The sequence below is a fragment of the Hippocampus comes genome, unplaced genomic scaffold (genome assembly GCF_001891065.2).
Source record: "Hippocampus comes isolate QL1 unplaced genomic scaffold, H_comes_QL1_v1.1 scaffold132, whole genome shotgun sequence".
NCBI classification, from domain to species: Eukaryota; Metazoa; Chordata; class Actinopteri; order Syngnathiformes; family Syngnathidae; genus Hippocampus; species Hippocampus comes.
In genome coordinates this window covers 2,347,361-2,367,357 of record NW_017805467.1, presented here as the reverse complement: position 1 = coordinate 2,367,357, position 19,997 = coordinate 2,347,361, and the positions used below count along the sequence as shown (strand labels likewise).

Sequence of the window (19,997 nt, the reverse complement as noted above, 5' to 3'; positions counted from 1 at the left end):
CAGGATTGTGGCTCTCGAGGACTGGAGTTGCCCATCATTGCTGTAAGCTCTTTACTGTACTGTATTTTTAAGGGTGCATCAATGTTTGAAGACTCTTCGAATGGTTTTAAATGCTATTTAAGTGTTTTTGAATTGTCGTTTGTGGTATATTAATGGTTTAAACCTGTGTTTCCCAACCAGGAGTACGCACATTGGTACATGGAAACATTGATTCATATATTGCCAAGATGATGTGTAAAAAGTTTCAGTCATTTTATAAGGCCGTCAATAAAATGCTACACAGGAGGTGTGGAGTTTGCATGTTCTCCCGAGGCCTGCGTGGGTTTTCTCCGCATACTCCGGTTTCCTCCCACATTGCAAAAACATGCATGGCAGGCTGATTGAACACTTGAAATTGTCCCAAGGTGTGAGTGTGAGCGCGGATGGTTCTTCGTCTCTGTGTGCCCTGCATTTAGCTGGCAACCGGTTCAGGGTGTCCCCCGCCTACTGCCCAAAGATGGCTGGGATAGGCTCCAGCACCCCCCCGCGACCCTTGTGTGGATAAAGCGGAACAGAAAATGGATGGTGGATGGATGTTTTTAAGCTGCTACCAAGCAACTCTATATATGCAAGCTAAACAAAAAAAAAGAAATAATAATCTTGAACCTCTATTCTGCGTGTTGTCTTGTCAGACCTCAAAACCGAAAGCACCGCAAATGCAACGTGTGTGACAAGTGACATTTTCCCACCGGGATGTCATGAGACTGATGGCATTCTAAGCTAGCAATTGCAGAGGGGGAAAAAGCTGCATGAGAAAGGATACTGACATTTATGACTGTCACCTGTCATGGTGATGACAAAGTCGACCATTCCTAAAAATGAGTAAGTAAGCAGGCTCATGTATTTTGTCCACTTACTAACCCAGATGTAGAAAAAAAAAAGTAGGTTTGGCTTGCCTGTAAATGTTTACAGATCAGAGAAGTAGTGAGAGTATTGCAGCAGCAGCATGCCACCTATTGGACACGCAGCGAACACTTGTTATCCAAGCCACAGCAACAATTGAGGAATCACCAGTCTCAGAGGATATGCATTCATTGGGTTGTTTAAATTTGTAGAAGAAAAAAAAACATATCACAGACATGACACAAAACTAAAAGTCATTTCAATTGGCAATTTTCTGGATTCAAGAAACAATAAAATAAAGAAAGAAAAAATGTGGCAGTCAGCAACAGTTGTTTCGAAGAAGTAGGGGTGGGGGGATATTAAATCCCTCAATTCTGAAGAAGAAAATATGGAATAAAAAAAAAAATCAACACACCACTCATAGTTTATTGCACCACCTCTGGCTTTCGAACAACTTTCTCTGCTTGCTTTTGCCAGATAAGCTTTCCAGTTTGTCATTGACCATTTTCTTCAACTTGAAACAAAGATCTTCAGCTGGATTGAGAGCAACACTATTTGCAAACCACAAAACTGACCTTGTGTGTCTTTCTTCAAGGAATGTTTTCACAAATGTGGCTCTATAGCTAGATGCATTATCATCCTGAAAAATCATTTCATCATCCCCAAACGTCCTTTCCATAAGAAAAGTGCCCCAAAAGTCAAAGCAAACCTGCGCATTTCTTGAAGATGTAATGACAGCCACTTGCCTTGTCGCCTTCATAAATCTCATTGGAACGGCACCAAACAAATGTTCCCGAATCTTCACCTTGCCTAAACGCAGATTTGCCATTATCACTGAATATGATGTTCACCATTTCTGATTCCATTTTTTTTTCTCAGAATGAGTCGCTCCATTTTTTTTTCCACTCTGCTTAGTCTAAAAATGTAACTGTTACTGAGTACTATATTTGTGTTCCCTGAATTTCTGTTAAAAGTTTCTTAAAGGCAGAAAATTGCCATTTCAAATTACTTGGGTTTTGCGCCATGTCTGTGATCTGCTTTTTTTCCATCCATCCATCATCCATCCATTTTCTGATCCGCTTTATCCTCACAAGGGTCGCGGGGCGTGCTGGAGCCTATGCCAGCTGTCTTCGGGCAGTAGGTGGGGGACACCCTAAACTGGATAGGCCCCAGCACGCCCGTGACCCTCGTGAGGATAAGTGGATTAGAAAGTGGATGGATGGATGTAAACAACAAATGAACACCCTCTTAGACTGGTGATTCCATAACTGTTGCCACGGGTTGTAGAAGTGTGTGGGGAAAAAAAATACCCTTCTAATGTCTTGCAAAGCCTTCAGGGTCTATCATAGCTTCACTGCAAGCTTATCTGAAACTGCTCAAGGTTTTTTTTTTTAAACTTTACTACAACATAACAGTTCGTTGTACTCGTCTTATGCAACAAAAACTCTAATTTTAGTGCACGTCCTAAAATAGTGTTTCGCTTTTATCACAGGGGATATATTCTGTAGTTTACCCATCCCACACACTTTTAACAACACTTGAACCTATTAAAACACACTAAAGTTGTTAAAAGACACTTTTTTTTTTAAATACACTGTAAATGTATTTTTGAATGCAAAAAAAAAATTCAAATGTTGATGGATAGAAAAGACTATATATTGTCGCATTTGTGATAGATACTGGCTGTTAACTGGCTATATCATTAGCTGTGTATGAAGTGACTCAACGACAGTCGTGGCAAACGGCAGGTCGTGGGTGAATATGTGCTCTTGTTTGTTTTGTTACCTTTGTTCAACAAAGTGATTGAAAGTGGACTGATGTCTGTTTCTTTCCTTGACCAGTGGTGGAAGGACTAAAATTTGATCTAAATCATGGTGGGAGGCTCTATTAAATTAGCTAATAGAAGCAGCAATGTGCGGGTCACTTTTGATTAAATATTAAGTACACCATGTTCCAAACAATTTAATTTTTTAGCCTGAATAGAGTGTGATGTGGATTTTCCCTTGAGTGATTATGAGTATACACTGTGTATGGAAAAAAAATGAAATTGTCACACAAAATCATGCAAAAAAAAAAAATAGTTTAATGATTAACTTGAGTTTAACTTGAATGGCGACTTGATGTTTTACTTTTTCTTCAAGATAAAGAATGACATTAAGCAGCAGGGAAAAGGCATTTAGTGTGTTGGTGTATACCCGATCACAGTCAAACAAGAGTCTATAAGTGCGCAGTTTTGAGAAAATTCAACTAACTGGAAACCAAATGTGGAGAATATACAGTAATGTACAATTCAAAGAGGAAGACAAAAGTACAAAATGGCACAGGTGGTGCGCACATTGAACATTTGGCAAGCTTTGTGAAATCACTTATGAAACTTAATATGCATTTGAACATGTGGAAGGGATTTTGTTCAATAAATCTCTTGGTTTTTTTTCAACGTAAAGCATAGGACACATGTACATATTTGAAATAATGTCAAATTTCGAAACACCCTGTAGTATCTTTGCATTATATTGTTGCTACTTTTTACAAATCCACTTTTTCCACTTATTGGACAGTACCCGCCACACACACCCACACGCACGCACACACGCATGCACACACACACAGAGGTGCCCTTTCACCCTCCTCTATTGTCTTTCATCATTTATTATCAAATTATTTTTGAGTGTGCATGCCGGTCTTGAGATGCATCTATTTTACTTTTACAGTTGTATAACACTCAAGTCTTATTTCAAAATTGCCTGGGCAGTCAATAAATTTAATGATGGCAACAGTTGGGTCAGTTCTATTGCCATGAGTTGCTCAGTGAAAAAAAATGTTTTGCCAGCAGCTCGTGTTGGACTTTGGAGCGTTTATTGTAATGGTGAACATTCGAGACGGTTATTCCTTCTTCCCCTGAGATACAGGAAAAGAATAATCCACGTCAAGCCTGTGTCTGTCTGTCTGGGGGGTTAGCAGCAGAAGAAAGGAAGCAGTTAAATGGTGGAAGGAAGGAGATTTACAAAAAATTTAAAAAACAACACTGGGGGAGGAAACAGATAGATAGTTGATTCCACATTGCACACAATGTACCACAATTAAAAACAATGCTGACATTACACTAATCAAACCGACATGCAACAAGTTAAGTGTTATGATGTGCAGAATGTGTGAGAAATTAGCAGTCAACTCAATGTGAGTGTGCATGTGTGGGACTACTAAATAACCTGCAAAGGATGTACTGTACTAATAGAAACGTTTTAATACATATGTAGTTCGCTGGAACAACTTTTAAGTTTCTCTTTCAACTTTAAGCGACGAACTTGAACTCACCGGTTAGACTCACTCTCGTGTCGACGCGCCTTTTGTCCCGCACTGGTAGCCAAAACGCCTCCTCTGTCCTTCAAGCCACTCAACCGGGCACCACGGTAGCTCTTATCGCCTCTTCCATTTTTATTGCTGCGCCTTGGTGGGACAGTTCGACTTCAAACTCCTCAGACTGTTCAAACTGTGCTACGCGGGTGCCGTCACAGTGACGTCCTCGACAGATCACATGACAAGACGTAAGTCGACGACACCGAGCACGAGGAGAGCTCGACAATGTGAGATAAAAATATTCAACTGGCTTTTCCCACCAATTTTTCAAAATGTGACTGTCTAGTAATGTCACCTGGAAATGTCACGAAATTAATTGTAATTTCGTTTACTCTTGGTATGTTGGACTCCTTTTTTTCTGGGGCCACATTGGACAGTACAAGCGTTTGCTTATTAAGGCAATTATGACTGTAAAGTCAACAACATCAGCATTTTTTCGGTCCTCTGATTGGTTGGCCAGAGTAAGTCAAATTTGACGATCAAAGCAGGGGCGGAGCTAGATGGTGGCCAGGGGTGGTCACGGTCACCCCTTGTCACTCTCTCTGACCATCACCCACTCACGGCTATGTGAAAATTTTGATATATGTTCTCCCATTTTCACATGGATACAGTACTCTCAGACCCCTTGAGACTCTGCTACACGTTATTTATATGAACTACATATTTAAAGAATTCCATTCCATTATCTCAATATGCAATTCACCTGAGTACAAATTTTAATAAATTCTGTCTTAAGTAAAGACCATTGAATGATTGCAGTAAATGTTGATCAAAATAATAATATGTAAAATAAAATACTTTTCAAAGTCACAGCGATCCACAGTCAATAGAGGAAAGACGCAGGTTGCAGACCCCTAATTCTAGTAAATTAAGCTCAGCAAAACTTTTCTTCTAACCTAGACTTGTCCCTGCTCGATTAAGAGTGTGGTGGGCATTGTTCTGGAAATGTATGAATTTTATTTCATGAAACCCTGACTATGGATGGTAAGTGATAATGTAAGAATGATGCAGGCACAATTCTACTGCCATCCCTTACTTGGCCCTTCTCCACCACGCTTGTGCTTGTGCTTGTTCCGGGCCAGTGCCCAGGTTAGCACCAGTTAATTTTTTTTCTACCACCGAAATTGGCTCTAGCTCTAGTGCCTGAAACTGGTGCTTAAGCTGGCCCCAATTATTTGTTGGGCCAGACTCTGCCACCAACTACGTCAGGGGGCTGGGTTATCATTAACATCGCAGGTGTAGAGGAATGACTCTCTGGACACACAGAAGTTTTGCACAAATTATTGAATGACGAACTCTGTCACATTTGTGTCCCACCAGAAAAGCGATCGCAGGTGTGCCCAGACAGCATGCAATCTCTGACTCACAGCCAGCCTACATCATCTACAATGATGAAGAAAGATTATAAGCGTTTGCTGATTGCATGTCCCTGACTGTTATACAGTATACTACATACCAGTATAATCGATGCGATGCTTGGTTGCTTAGCAGATGTTTACAGCGCATTATTATTATTATTATTATGATTATGATTATTATTTATAGTGCAGGCGCTCTTGGGTAAACATTGACATAAGCAGTTAGGTTTGGACTCTTTACAATGGCATCTTTGGGTGTGGGCCTGGTTGTGATGTCATCAAAGGTGAAAGAGCAAAGAAACTAAGGAACAGTTCAGATGAGAGATCAAAGGGACACTTAAACTTGAGGGACGGCTCAAGTTAGAGAGACTGTGTGTGGGAATCTGTGTGCCTATATTAGGACAATACAGTATGACAATATGCTTATGTTTTGTGTTTATGTAAAACAGATATCCTAAACAGTTCTTACATCCATCCATTATCCAAATCGCTTATCCTCACGAGGGTCACAGGCATGCTGGAGCCGATCCCAGCTGTCTTCAAGCAGCAGGTGGGTTACACCCTGAACCGGTTGCCAGCCAATAGCAGGGCATACATAGACAACCATTTCCGCTCACAATCCCACCTCCGGACAATTTTGAGTGTTCCATTAACCTACCGTGCATGTTTTTGGAATGTGGGAGGAAACTGGAGTACCTGGAAAAAACCTACACAGGCACGGAAACAACATGGAAACTCCACACAGGAAGGCCGGGGCCGGAATCGAACCCCAGACCTCTGCACTGTGAGGCGGACGTGCTTCCCAGTCGATCAACGGGCCTCTGTTCTTGGAATAAAAAACAAATGAATTAGAAATTCAAAGCATTATATGGTGCCAGGAAATTCAAAAATCTTGATCTCAACTTCCATCCATCAATTTTTTTTCTGTCGTGCATGTCCTCATTTGCACAATAAGGGAGTTGGAGCCAATCTCAGCTGACTTCGGACAAGAGGCAACAAAGAACCTTCACTGCAAATAAACTAGTGAAAAGCTCATGGACGGTGTTAAAACAGATTGACGGTTTTGCATTCACACCATTCACATAAATCACTGTAGTCTAAAATGGAACACTGATATGTTTTTAAAACGGGGTGTCACCGAGCCTCAACTCTGACTGGTGTTGAAATTGAGAGGTGATTATTGAAGTTGACTGAGTAGAGTCGAAACAGTTTTCTTCAGCATCATTTTTCACCTCGCTTGCAAGGCGGAATCAAACTTCCCTAAGGTAGGCAAAATTCTCACATGAGGGTATTTGATGAAAAATGTTTTTGCCTCATAACTTGGTTTCCACTTGAGTTTTCTGGTTCATATTGTTTAAAACAGATAACATTAGCCAGTAATTAAGATTCCACGTCATCTTTACTGTGTTTTATAAGTATAGATGTGTATGAAATTGTTTTGTGTCCATATTCCTCTGTCTGTTTTGCTGCGATGTAATTTTGAAGGTGGCCCAAAGCCTCTGCAAAACCATGAGATATCTATCTATCCATCAATGGATGGGTGGGTGGATGGATGGATGATGGACGGATAGATAGATAGATAGATAGATAGATAGATAGATAGATAGATAGATAGATAGATTTGCCTGACAAGTGGCTCATGTCTTGCTTTTTTTCACATTTATATTTTTCTCTTTCTGTCTTAAAAAGCAATAATTTCAATAGCAAAAAAAAATTATATTTGATAAGAAATGTCTTTAAGAGCACAAAATAATATCGGTCATGTTGCAGCAACCCTGATCCTTCCCAGTGTGTGTACAGTTGCTGCATGCTGCTGAGTCATTTATACGAAACGTGATGTGTGACATCACTTGACCTTGTATCAGTACAAATGATGAAAAAGCAAAAAAAAGGTTTTCCCACATGTAAGGGAAGTATCAAGACAAATGATGAACTGCGTTGACACGAAAGAGATGAATTAAATGACGACATATTCTTTGACAGATCCCTCTTGTATTAACAGAAAGACATTATTTCACCATTCATTCAACCAGCCATCACAAAGCTTTGTGATAATAGCAGTCCATTCCACAGTACATTCTTCAGACTACAAGCGTGAATTGCTCTATTCTTGCAATGACATTGTGACAATACAGGGCCGGTAAATGACTGATCACCTGTTTGAAAAAGAGAAGCATAGGCTGAATTATTAATCGCTGACAGTGAAGTGTTGTATGTGGAGCAGGGGCGTTGACGACACCGCAATCCTGAAGTCCTAGATGTCATTTAGAGTAGCGAGCAAATGGAGATCCTTCGTTCATTTTGTCCTGTGAAGATTAAAAAATAAAATAAAATAAAATACTAGATGATCTTATATGATAATATGCTACATGCATTTAATATGTATTTAATTCACTTAATTTCATGCCGTTCGAAAAAGCGGACAATCCCCTTCCACTGATAGGGCTCTAATTGAACTACGGTAGTTGGAAATGAACATTTCAATAGTAAAAAAAATATAGAAGTACAACAAGACTTTTGATTTTGCAATAAAATACACATGTGCATGAATTACCGCTACCTATTCCCTGCTGACTGTCTGCAAGAAATGTGATTCCAATCCCTTACTAAGCTTTCTTTATTGTAGAGATAACAATGTGTCACAGACTAAATAATAAATATTCATCTGAAACTAATTCAATTATAGTTTCCCCTCTGACTCACGTCAGTACAGTATTTCAATGACAAAATCAGTCGTGTTGCAACAATACAATGAGCAAACAGGAAATGTAAATTATGACACTTCTACCAAACTTGGCAGCTTGTTTTGTAATATCTTTTGAAGCAAACGAAGTACAAAAGGTCACCTCCAACTAACCAACCTTCGGGTACCCTTTAGATTCCTCAGGTTTTTCTCAACGTCCCTTCTGCTCTCATTTATGAAGCCTGCCTCTTATCGGCCAGGCATCACCCCCTCACTTTGCACAGTCAGTGTTTGGACCTGTATGAGCGGGTTACAGCATGTGAAAATACAATGCGGGCCATTTTATTAGGCACACTATATAATGTGATCTAGCGCAAGAGACGCACCAACCGTCCTGCCTTTGCAAAGGTAATAATGCTCATTGTTGACTGACAGTGTTGATGATGGGTAAAGTAAGCTGCTATGCTGCACGAGTAACGCTATTAGGCCCAACAAGGAGGCACGTGGCACGCACTTCAGGGCTTTTCCATAATCATAAAAGGAGTTTAAGAGTGTACATTAATTTCTCCTGTAACATTTACATGATGATGTAAACATCTCAATGATAGTACTTAGAGTTTTGTACTAATGCTCAAAAAAAGGAGAAAAAAAATGACAATACAAACAGCCCTGCTTTTCTGAGACTTTGACTTTTTCAAGCATAATCATTCTTGTTGACGTAAAAGGGTAAGCAGAAAACCGTGGAGGGTCAAAGGAGAACAAGTGACGCCAGTGTGTTTTCAATGCCAGCTTTCATTCCCCGCCATGGTTGAGTGTTCAATTCCCCTGTGGAGCTCGTCGCTCAACAACAGTCACCATTCATTCACATTTGGCTACAGACGAGACTTATCACCCACTGCTCCATGGTGGCCTCTGCACGGGGAACACCATGACTGAGTGGCAACACAATGGCATACATGAGCTGAGCTCAACCTGTTTTTACCCAAATTTAGATTGATGGGAAAAAAAAACCCCCACAAATTATTTACCAAACATGTTCAGATACTTTAAATGTTTGTGTGTGTGTGTGTGTGTGTGTGTGTGTGTGTGTGTGTGTGTATACACACAGTATATTTCAAATCAATTCCACAGCTAAAAATACATAATTGTTAATTGTATGTACAGGCAATGTGTACAGTTCAATTGTTCTACATTTTCAGCAGTTGACTTTGTAGGAAGAGGTGACTGTGAACTACTCGACAGTCCAGGGGTGCTCAATACGTCGATCGCGATCGACCGGAAGCCCACAAACCTGTCCCAAGTCGATCGCAAGGGGTGTCGTGGGAAATGGAAAAAAAAAACAATTGTGTGTGTTCGTGTGAGTGTTATTAATATTATTGCTTTTATATTGTTATGGTCCAAGGTGTACCTAACTTTTCACCCCAAGTCAGCAGGGATAGGTTTGATGGACTATACCCCACCATGGTATAGTGCATCTATTTATTCAAACTATGGAAGAAAAAATGGATTGACATTCACAAATAACATCAGAGGACTGTAAAGCATTTAGGGAACAAAACCCTCCATGTACAGTATTGCTTTTCAAACTCACCATAGGCACATCTTCAAGCCTCTCAAAGTCGGACCTCGGTGATCGGATACATTTCACTGTGGCCACGATGAGCACAAGCGCAAGGATGATGCAGAAGATGGTGATGATGGCTACAAGGCCAGGATTGGTCCTCAGGTCCTCCTTACCAAAATCTTGAGGGTGAACTGAGAGGGCAATAAAATCAGAATTTGCATGATTTAGGGCTGTTTAAATTGAGTGATAAATTGGCATCAGTCAATATTAATGGTTTTAAATACATCACAAATAAATCGAAATTTTTAATTGCGTTTTTTTTTCCAGTGCTGTAGAAAATTAATGGATGGATAGATGCTCTTAACTGAAATATATTGTTGTGTACATTGCAATGAATCGCACAATTCTGGGGGAAAGGTTGACCTGGGCTGCCTAATTAGTTTATCATTCATGTCTTGGCGAAGCAGAGTGACCTCGGCTGGTTGATGTTTGGTGAGGTGTGACGACAGTTGAGTCTCTTAAGATTGTCGATGGAAGAGGTGTCGTCTCCTTGGAAGTCTGCCTGTTAACCGTGGTGTCATGGTCCTCCTGTATCCTGTTGGTTGTTTGTGGAGGCCGCGCTGTCTCTTGTGATGTTCCTGAAGGAGTGACCGTTTGCTGCTGTGTGCTGTGCCTGCTCCAACCTTCATTGTTTGTTTCTGTTAACATGGCGATCGTTGTCACGGGTGTCTGTTTCGTGTTTGAAGAGAAGCTGATGCCTGCAAAATGAACGTATATACACACACACACACACACACACACACACACATATATATATATATATATATATATATATATACACGTGAAATATTTGTTGGTAACAGTCGGACACAATTCAACTTGTTGTAATTGCAGGGAAGAAAACAGCCACTCAAGCGTACGCTTTTGATTTACAATTTTCTAGGTTTCTTATCGGTCAGCTGATCATACTCATTCTTCACTTGCTTAGTTTATGAAATGAGTACCTTGAGGAAGTGAAAGCAAATACGGAGTTGGAGCCAAGGGGTTTATCACGCCTGAGGTACAGTATGTCCTGGATGTATACAATCGATGTTACATACTCATAGCATCATGAATAAGAAATTACAATGATCCAATAATACATTTGAGCCGCAACAACTTGGAATAAAAAAATGGCCCTACTGAAAGGACACTGCAGTAAAACTGGTGCACGGTGTGTAAAACCAATGTAAATATCTTTCTTACAATTCCTTGCAAAGGCCCATTTTTCAGAAAGTGACATGTTGCTGTTCAGATTCAATGCAGTGATCCTCGTCTCGTGTTTCTAACAGATCACATTATTGCTCGAAGCATCTGGAACCAGCCAAAACCAAACCGTCATTTATATTTTAACTCTGATCAGCATGAAGCTGCAAATGCTGCTCCAAATAACTATTTTTTCCAATCAGTCTGTCAAAAGAAATGACCAAACACACACACACACACACACACACACACACACACATACACACACACACACACACACACACACACACACACACATCTGTAACCAGGAGAAATATGACTTACTCTGACTGATGGTCACAGTCAACAGGGAGATGAGCACAGTCAGATGCATCAGTGCTGTATGTTGAAAAAGGAAAAAGCTGGCAACACGCACTTGCGCACACACATCCTTAAGAGCAGGATGCGATGTCAGTGTGTTTGACCAATGCATAATCTCCTAAAAGCTTGCTGGGCAATGTTTGAACAGTAGCCTTGTAGGCACGCCGCTCTCCATTCCTGATGCTGCAGCACTTCTACACTGAAGCTGGCACCTTCCTATATGAGCAAAGTGGTTTGATGATTCTCCTGTCTTTGCAAGACTTCATTCGAGAAACACTGTAAGGAGAACCAGGAGAAAGTGAATGCCAAATCTAATCTTTACAAAGACAGCCTTACTCAATTTTGATGGACACTTGTCAGACAGAGATGCAGACATATAAAAGAATATTTATTCTTGTTTTGAATGTTTGTTATTGACAGCGGTGAAAAACTCCACCCCATCATAAATTCATCATCAATCAACAAGATTATTAATGATATTATGTTCACGGCATGTGACAGGCATAAACAAGATAGAAACATGATGGTCCACGAGACAGATCGGAAGCACTTCTCTCAACAGTCGAGTGTAGTCTCGACCAGTGAATCCCAACCATGGTGCCAGGAGATCTTGGGTCTTCAGGTGTGCCGCAGGAAATCATCCAATTTCACTTTTTTCACATTTCATTTTCACAAAACGTATTGGCATGTGATGTATCTTGATTCATTTATCAATGTCAGCAATGTAAAGTGACAGATAGAACAATGAAATGCTCTTCCGCTGCAAGGCAGGTCAAATGTACCTGTGCCATTCGTGCAGCAGAAAAAAAGCTTTGTGTTCAAGTTCGAAGAACTGGGCCCGGTTTTCACAAAGCAAGTCAGTTTGTGAGTAAAAAGAGGTGAGGTCATCATTATTATTTCGGTATACGCAGTACGCTTGGCGCCTTTTTCTGTTGGTGTTGTGTTATGAAATGTTTCTGCGATATTGTTGTATAATTACGCTTTCATCGTTAAATGTGGTGTGACAGTGTTGATTAAAAATGTATGGCATCTCATTTCATTGCGCAAGTGCACCCAGTGAACGTAAGTGCAAAATGGATTGCATTGAAATGAAAAAAAAGTGACATAACTGTGACTTTCCTGTCTTCTACATTTAAAAAATAAAAAAAAGCTTGATACAGGGAAAGAGTGAAATATGTTTCCAAGTATTTTTTTTTTTTTTGTATTTATAGATGCTTTCATAGTACAATTGTGCACGGTGTGTACTGTAGCTTTTGGTTACATTTTATAATACCCGAAACATTTAGAGCTAAAAATGTTAAGGCCAAAGTAATCGCCTTCGATTAAAGTTGCAGCATCAATTATAACATGTCAGGAATGCTGGTCCATGCTGCCAGGTTTCATCAAAGTTGAATGTCGTTTCACCTTAATTGTCTGTAGTTTTAGTTTGCACATACCTACAAGAAGTCGGACTGCATGCTAATGATAGTTACGTAAGAGCAGCTGCTGATCGTACAAGATGCCGTGCTTTACATCTGATCAGCTTAGTCGACTAACTGCAACTGCTATTGGTGTCTCGTCGAAATCATCGGTTTGTTGTAACCCTAGTTGCGAAATGGTTTCGCATAGCCTACACGGACTGGTTTAGTGCTCAACATACACGACATGCATAACATTTGCCGGGGAATGCAGAAACTGAAACCTGTATTACAAATGTGTGTGTGTGTGTGTGTGTGTGTGTGTGTGTGTGTGTGTGTGTGTGTGTGTGTGTGTGTGCGCGCGTGTGGGAGGGTGATAACTTGCGCCCTTCCAACTAAACCTACCACCCCAGGTAAAACTGTCTAAAACTGCCAATGAAAATACGTTTGATGACATTTTGGCTCTTTATTTTACACAGTACGATATTTATAAATGTATAAAACACAAAGCCAAGAGTTTTCTTATGACACGAAAGATTTTTCAGGGGCAAACTATTACATCGAGCAGTTTATGAGACAAAGTCGTCTTGTGACACTTTGCCGCAAGAGTGCATCATGATATCTTGCAATAGTCATAAACCGGCAGTTTCAAAATCAAGCTTTCCCACATTTTTAACTTACATCTCAAATGAAGCATCACTAATATCCAAGATTTTAATCTGATAATGAACGGAATTTTCTTTCACGGTTGACTAGTCTCTACATTATCGTGATCAAATCATCTTTTTAAAAAAATGCAGTGATTGCTATCGAGTTGAAAGAGAGGCCATACTGATGGAAAATGAAGCACTGTTTTCCGACAACAATTACTGCATGTGCATGCACAAAAAAAGATTTTTAAAAAATGGCGACCATGCTACACTGAAAACAATACAGCGCAGCAAAATTTCTCAGCGGATAAGACAAACTCATTTTTTTTTTTTTAAAGTGATTTAAAATATTTTTTTATGTAAACCTGCTTCCCCTTTCAGCATAGAAGAGTTGAGCCTGTCTCAACAGACGTAGGCCGAGAGGCGGTTGCACCATCGATGCCAACCAATGCCAGGGCAAATACGTTCATGTTGGATCAAATTAATATTTTCGTGTGGTGTAAAATAACAAAATGCACCTCTGTAGAATAAGTTATAAAAATATTAACTTAAATCGACGTCAGTATTTTCCGAGTCACAAACCCTAATGTCAAGTGAAATGATTTATAAATAAATACTAAATTCTCTGGTGATCTGGGTCAAAGGTTTTGGCATGTAAAGGATGGATGTTAAGTACTTGGTATTTATTCACAGTGACCAATCAAATTTGGGATTTCTTACTTTGGAGTACATGCAGGAGTGCTTCTGTCTTAGGTGTTGTCTTCTATATTTTTAATCTCGGAATGTTGGCACAAACATGGGACACCATCACACTGTGCAAATACTCTGACATCATGAATGCAGTCACTTTAAAATGAATATGAAAAAAGGTGTCCCAACAAAACGTTTGACATCCACCTGCAGCAGTTTTGACAACGGTCAAGAGCAGCCGTCTAACTTCACCATCCACTTTTCTCCTCCAGAGGTTTGGATGGTGGCAAAGCTTTCTGCTGCACATCTGCCAGACTGTTATCTGACAGCAGCTCCGAGGGCTGACTGTCATCCTGCACACATGAGCATACGCACAAAATGTCAGTAAAAGTACATTTTTCACGCGCAAATCAAAAGGAACATGAGGAAGAATGGCCCTTTAACCTCCTGCAAGGCCGACTTACTCTGTGTTTTAGGTAGGAGAGGTAGGTGTCCCAGCCCAAGGTGATGGTGTTGACATACACAACACGGAATTTGGGTGAGAGGAAATAAAAGTTGATCATCTGAGCCGCGGGCCAAACGCACCAGTCGGCCTGTCAGCAGGAGGAGGAACACATCAGCACGTAAACAAATCCAGCGGATTAGCCAGCGCAAACATTGGTTGACGCTATGCATTACAAGGCAAATGTTGGTACACACAAACCCGCAGAGACATCGAGGCTCAGTTTGCTGCATCAGCCACTTTTCGCTTATCAGTTTTCAAAGTTGGAAACTTTCCATGGGAATTTAGCAGACTAAATGAGGGATTTACAATATTGAAGGGAATAGTCGAATCAATACTTGAGCACAGTCCTGACCAAAACAACCAGGTTTAATGCAAATAACTGGCACCTTTGTTTACGAGTTGGTTGTTAATTCTTGCTTTCTGTTGCCAGACAAAACTTGGGGTAGAAGCAAACTAGCGCCGGTGTCCCGAGTGAAATGGAGAAAAAAAAGGAGCAACAAAGGTACTACAAAGTCATAACATGTGGGCAAGGAGAGCTAACCATTTTGCCTGGATGGCTGCTGATGACATATCAAAAAGGTTAGATTTTTGTTTGAATATGATACCGTTTCATTGAATTAATTCCCAGTTAATTTCCATAAATCGTCAAAATAAACTTGCAGTCTGTCAGCATAATGCATGTGAGCCATGTCCCAGGCATACAGTCAGTGAATGTGGGCGAGGCCTTCCTTGACTGTATCTTTTTATGGTCTATACAATATAGTGTATTTGCATCTTATACAGGGTTGGTGTTCAGGGCATTCATGTTGCTCAAGGTCTATGTCGCAATCTACTGGTGAATTCCCGACAAGGTGAGCACATGCTGAAATATCACCCTCTACCAATCAGAGGAAAGGGCCATTTTCAATTTAAGGGGAGCAGCAATCTGACAAAAGACAGGTTCTTTCACATAACAAATATGAATGCAAAAATGGCCCATTGAACATGCCAGGCGTTTTGGACCAACGAAAATAGCATGAAATGTGTTTCACAAAACAAAATGTAACTTTGACAATGAGCAATAGATGAGGAGATGACAATTACCTTTGAGGTGAACCTCCTCATTTAAATTGGATTTACACGACATGGTTCAAGTAGTGACAATTGTGATATTTTTTTTTCCCTCCCAAGTGGACTCTGCCCTGGTTACTTTCACCATTTGATACTGGGCAGCCAGGATAGAGATGTGTGACCAGCGAACGCTTTCATACATCGATTTCCTGTACTAGAGTGTTCATTGACCTCTCCTCATCCAAGTATTCTAAATGAAATATTCCACTGTATTTACCAGTGGTGCAGTCACGTCAATATAGTTAGCGTGCCAGCATTTTTTCAGGCCGGCTCAATCCGTCCAAGTCATCGGTGACAGCCAATCAGCGTTGCGAACGTATTTGCCATACGATGTCACAGGTGGGCTCACACAAGGAGACAATCAGCGAAAAAAAAAAAACAAAAAAAAAACAGCCTTGTATATCTTTGGTCCCACAGACCACAATGACATTGTCTCATATTGTTTTTATTTCCCCACTCACCATGCTGTGCGTGTGTGTCATTTTTTTTCTTTATTTGGCTGCATGTTTGATTATGTGGTACCTGTGTGTGACATAGTAAGTACGTTCTTGACACGGATAGGTTGTCGCCGACGAGGGACTGCCCGGGCCCATGTGGGGCGGCCTGAAACAATGACAGCGTGCTGCCCGATGGAGTGACATGCCCCCCACTGGTATTTACTTTATTTATATGTGGTGTTTGACAGCTTTGTTTTTATTTATCCAAATGAGAACAATGCTGACTGGTTGAGTAGTACAAAGCACTGTTGGAAACAAGAGAACATTTCGAAAAGTGGCCTCCACGCTACACTGGAATGTTTGTGTTTAAATTACAAGAACACACAAAACTAGACCCACTTGTCACCTCTCCATTGATCCCTGGTGTTCCTGCATGCACGTGCACTTACTTTATAAAATTCCCAGAATTTATCTCTAAACTCCTCCCATCCGTGGGATAAAGAGCGTCCTTCCATGACCCCCATACCTGCAATAAGCACAGTTGTGAGTCAGTCGTGCGTCAGCAAGGCGCTTCATCAAGACAAGCTTGAGATAAATTGCACACTTGTGGTGAGCTCAACTGTTATAAAGCATTGAATTGCTGCCACCGAACAAAGCGTCAGTCTCATTTATCACATACAACCTTTGATCTACTTCTGATATGAAAACATACCGTCTTTTGTCTTACCTCACCCACATCAAGGCCTCCACCTTTGACACTTTTACTCACCTGTCTTACAGGTGAGAATGTTGTTGAGAAACATAATGTTTGTTCCATGACATTCATTCTACATTTTAAAAGAACACAATGACATGACCAAATTTGGCCAAGGATCAGAACCTTGCCAGTCCCTTTGGCCTTCAACAGGCAACGCAGACCTCTAGTCTAAATCAATGTTTCCCAACCTTTATTAAGCCAAGTCACATATTTCACATCAGAAAAAAATTCGCGGCACGCCACTTGGCAAAATGATGCATAAAAACTGGATACACAGGTTGATTATGCACCTTCTGTCATCTACTGGAAACACATGTAATTGTTTTGTCTGTTACTATACGTTCTTGACATAGATCAATTAAAATGTTTCATCAAAAATAAATACCTGATGATCTCTCATGTCACCGTAATGTGCCATGACACATTGGTTGGGAATGATTGCGCTAAATTATGAAAAATGGCTGTGTGGGGTGAGAAAAAAAAATGACGACAAAAAACAACAGTTCTCACCTAAAAAGTACCACATGCCAAGTGTTGGTGATGCTATCATCTGATCCACCAGAACCTTCTTGACCACTGTGCCTACGGCATACCCCACAAATCTTTTGTCCAACCATGTGTACCAAAAGTGCAGCACAGGACCCATGGAGCAGCCCACTACAAACATACGACCTTTTGGGAACAAGAAAGGACAAGAAAATTCATGAAAAATACTGATGACGTTCGCACACACAGTATAATAGAACAACAGCTACCCTATTACAAGACTTTCAGAAGATGTATATTTTGAGGGTCTTTAGTTTGTAGAGATTATTCTTTATTAATCGATTTGATGTCATCATTATTACAATGGCTCACTCTTTTTTTTCACGAGCGTCAAAGATATTGTAATAATTGTTTCTGGATCAATCTAATATAAAACACCTTTTTTACTGATAATATTGCCGGATTCTCTGAATTTTTGCTTGATTTTCACACAATTTGCATATAGAAGGCTCTCCGCAGTAATGATAGCTGTCTTTCACGATATTGCATCAAAAATAAAAGAATACTGTATAGACTTGCTTGAAAAGATACAGTAGATACACTGTCAAGGAAGCAGCGTCAAGAGAAAAACCAATGTCAAAATATGTGTATTTGTCACACTTTTGTGAACAAAACATTTGGAATACCTCAAAAACTAGAGCCAATACAAGGAAAAAAACAATGTCATTTTCGGACTGGGCGGCATCAAAATGCCCTATAACCATTGAAACTTGGTGGCACCAAATTGTGCATTGACCAGTGTTATCAGAGTGAATAATATGAATGAATAAAGATTCAAACTTTAAGTGAAAATGCTTTTAAATCTGTTTTATGGAATTGCCTTGTGTATGAAATGTGCTAAATAATAACAATAATAATAATAATAATAATTTTTATTGCTAATGCACTCTACATTTGGAGACAAATGTGAAAAGTGTATAGCACAGACAACAGGAAACAAAATAGCAATAACAAACGTCTGTCGACAGATCAAAGGAACAAATCAACTTAAAAAAAAACCTCAACAGATCACATAAAAACAGTGTAATGACACCATCTAGTGAACGTGAAAACATAATTACACTTAGTGACGTTATGAAAGGCTGTCAGCCACGCTTAGCTTGGGCCGGCTTTGCAGCTAGCAGATCATGCTGGCAAAAGGCGCCGCATAAAACACAATATAATTCAATACAATGCATCTTTATTTGAATAGCGTTTTTACAACAGCTGCACCAGTCACTACATGTTGCTGACTTCCTTTATTACAATGGATAACTTTTTTTCCGCGAGTGCCAAAGATATTTAATGATTTCTGGATAATTGTTGTTTTTGATTATTCTTAATTAATGACCGAAAGTGACTTCAAGATTAAATGTTTCATCAAAAATAAATACCTGATGCTCTCTCATGTCACCGTAATGTGCCATGACACATTGGTTGGGAATGATTGCGCTAAATTATGAAAAATGGCTGTGTGGGGTGAGAAAAAAAAATGACGACAAAAAACAACAGTTCTCACCTAAAAAGTACCACATGCCAAGTGTTGGTGATGCTATCATCTGATCCACCAGAACCTTCTTGACCACTGTGCCTACGGCATACCCCACAAATCTTTTGTCCAACCATGTGTACCAAAAGTGCAGCACAGGACCCATGGAGCAGCCCACTACAAACATACGACCTTTTGGGAACAAGAAAGGACAAGAAAATTCATGAAAAATACTGATGACGTTCGCACACACAGTATAATAGAACAACAGCTACCCTATTACAAGACTTTCAGAAGATGTATATTTTGAGGGTCTTTAGTTTGTAGAGATTATTCTTTATTAATCGATTTGATGTCATCATTATTACAATGGCTCACTCTTTTTTTTCACGAGCGTCAAAGATATTGTAATAATTGTTTCTGGATCAATCTAATATAAAACACCTTTTTTACTGATAATATTGCCGGATTCTCTGAATTTTTGCTTGATTTTCACACAATTTGCATATAGAAGGCTCTCCGCAGTAATGATAGCTGTCTTTCACGATATTGCATCAAAAATAAAAGAATACTGTATAGACTTGCTTGAAAAGATACAGTAGATACACTGTCAAGGAAGCAGCGTCAAGAGAAAAACCAATGTCAAAATATGTGTATTTGTCACACTTTTGTGAACAAAACATTTGGAATACCTCAAAAACTAGAGCCAATACAAGGAAAAAAACAATGTCATTTTCGGACTGGGCGGCATCAAAATGCCCTATAACCATTGAAACTTGGTGGCACCAAATTGTGCATTGACCAGTGTTATCAGAGTGAATAATATGAATGAATAAAGATTCAAACTTTAAGTGAAAATGCTTTTAAATCTGTTTTATGGAATTGCCTTGTGTATGAAATGTGCTAAATAATAACAATAATAATAATAATAATAATTTTTATTGCTAATGCACTCTACATTTGGAGACAAATGTGAAAAGTGTATAGC

At 39.8% G+C, this 19,997-nt stretch overlaps 3 protein-coding genes across 3 annotated transcripts in view; all 3 read right to left on the bottom strand.

Annotated features, from left to right (window-relative positions):
* The window catches only part of pde4cb (phosphodiesterase 4C, cAMP-specific b), an 85,564-nt gene extending 80,985 nt beyond the window's left edge, over window positions 1–4,579 (bottom strand). Inside the window, exon 1 of the mRNA XM_019875312.1 lies at window positions 4,198–4,579. The gene's annotated coding sequence lies outside the window, so the exon portion shown is untranslated. The remainder of the gene's footprint in view (window positions 1–4,197) is intronic.
* Window positions 4,580–7,569: 2,990 nt separating this feature from the next.
* On the bottom strand, window positions 7,570–11,739 carry cist1 (colon, intestine and stomach enriched 1). Its single transcript, XM_019875171.1, has 4 exons — window positions 11,414–11,739; window positions 10,318–10,602; window positions 9,872–10,035; window positions 7,570–7,903 (listed from the first exon to the last, which is right to left on the bottom strand). The coding sequence occupies exons 1-4, from the start codon at window positions 11,559–11,561 to the stop codon at window positions 7,859–7,861; spliced, it is 642 nt and encodes a 213-aa protein (XP_019730730.1). The 5' UTR covers window positions 11,562–11,739; the 3' UTR covers window positions 7,570–7,858.
* A 1,558-nt stretch (window positions 11,740–13,297) lies between these two features.
* Window positions 13,298–19,997, bottom strand: part of mpv17l2 (MPV17 mitochondrial inner membrane protein like 2) — an 8,064-nt gene continuing 1,364 nt past the window's right edge. Inside the window, exons 2-5 of the mRNA XM_019875169.1 lie at window positions 19,040–19,201; window positions 16,688–16,764; window positions 14,651–14,779; window positions 13,298–14,539 (exon numbers count right to left, since the gene is read on the bottom strand). Coding sequence (XP_019730728.1) covers window positions 14,435–14,539; window positions 14,651–14,779; window positions 16,688–16,764; window positions 19,040–19,201 — 473 coding nt within the window. The 3' untranslated portion in view covers window positions 13,298–14,434. The remainder of the gene's footprint in view (window positions 14,540–14,650; window positions 14,780–16,687; window positions 16,765–19,039; window positions 19,202–19,997) is intronic.

Bases quoted from the DNA above. Each gene is read 5' to 3' on its own strand.
- cist1 (XM_019875171.1), bottom strand. From the start codon at position 11,561: ATGCATTGGTCAAACACACTGACATCGCATCCTGCTCTTAAGGATGTG. The intron at 10,036-10,317 runs GTCACTCTGCTT...TTGCCCTCTCAG, and splicing joins CCAAACATCAACCAGCCGAG to TTCACCCTCAAGATTTTGGT. The intron at 7,904-9,871 runs GTGAGTTTGAAA...TAATCTTCACAG, and splicing joins GGCTTGAAGATGTGCCTATG to GACAAAATGAACGAAGGATC.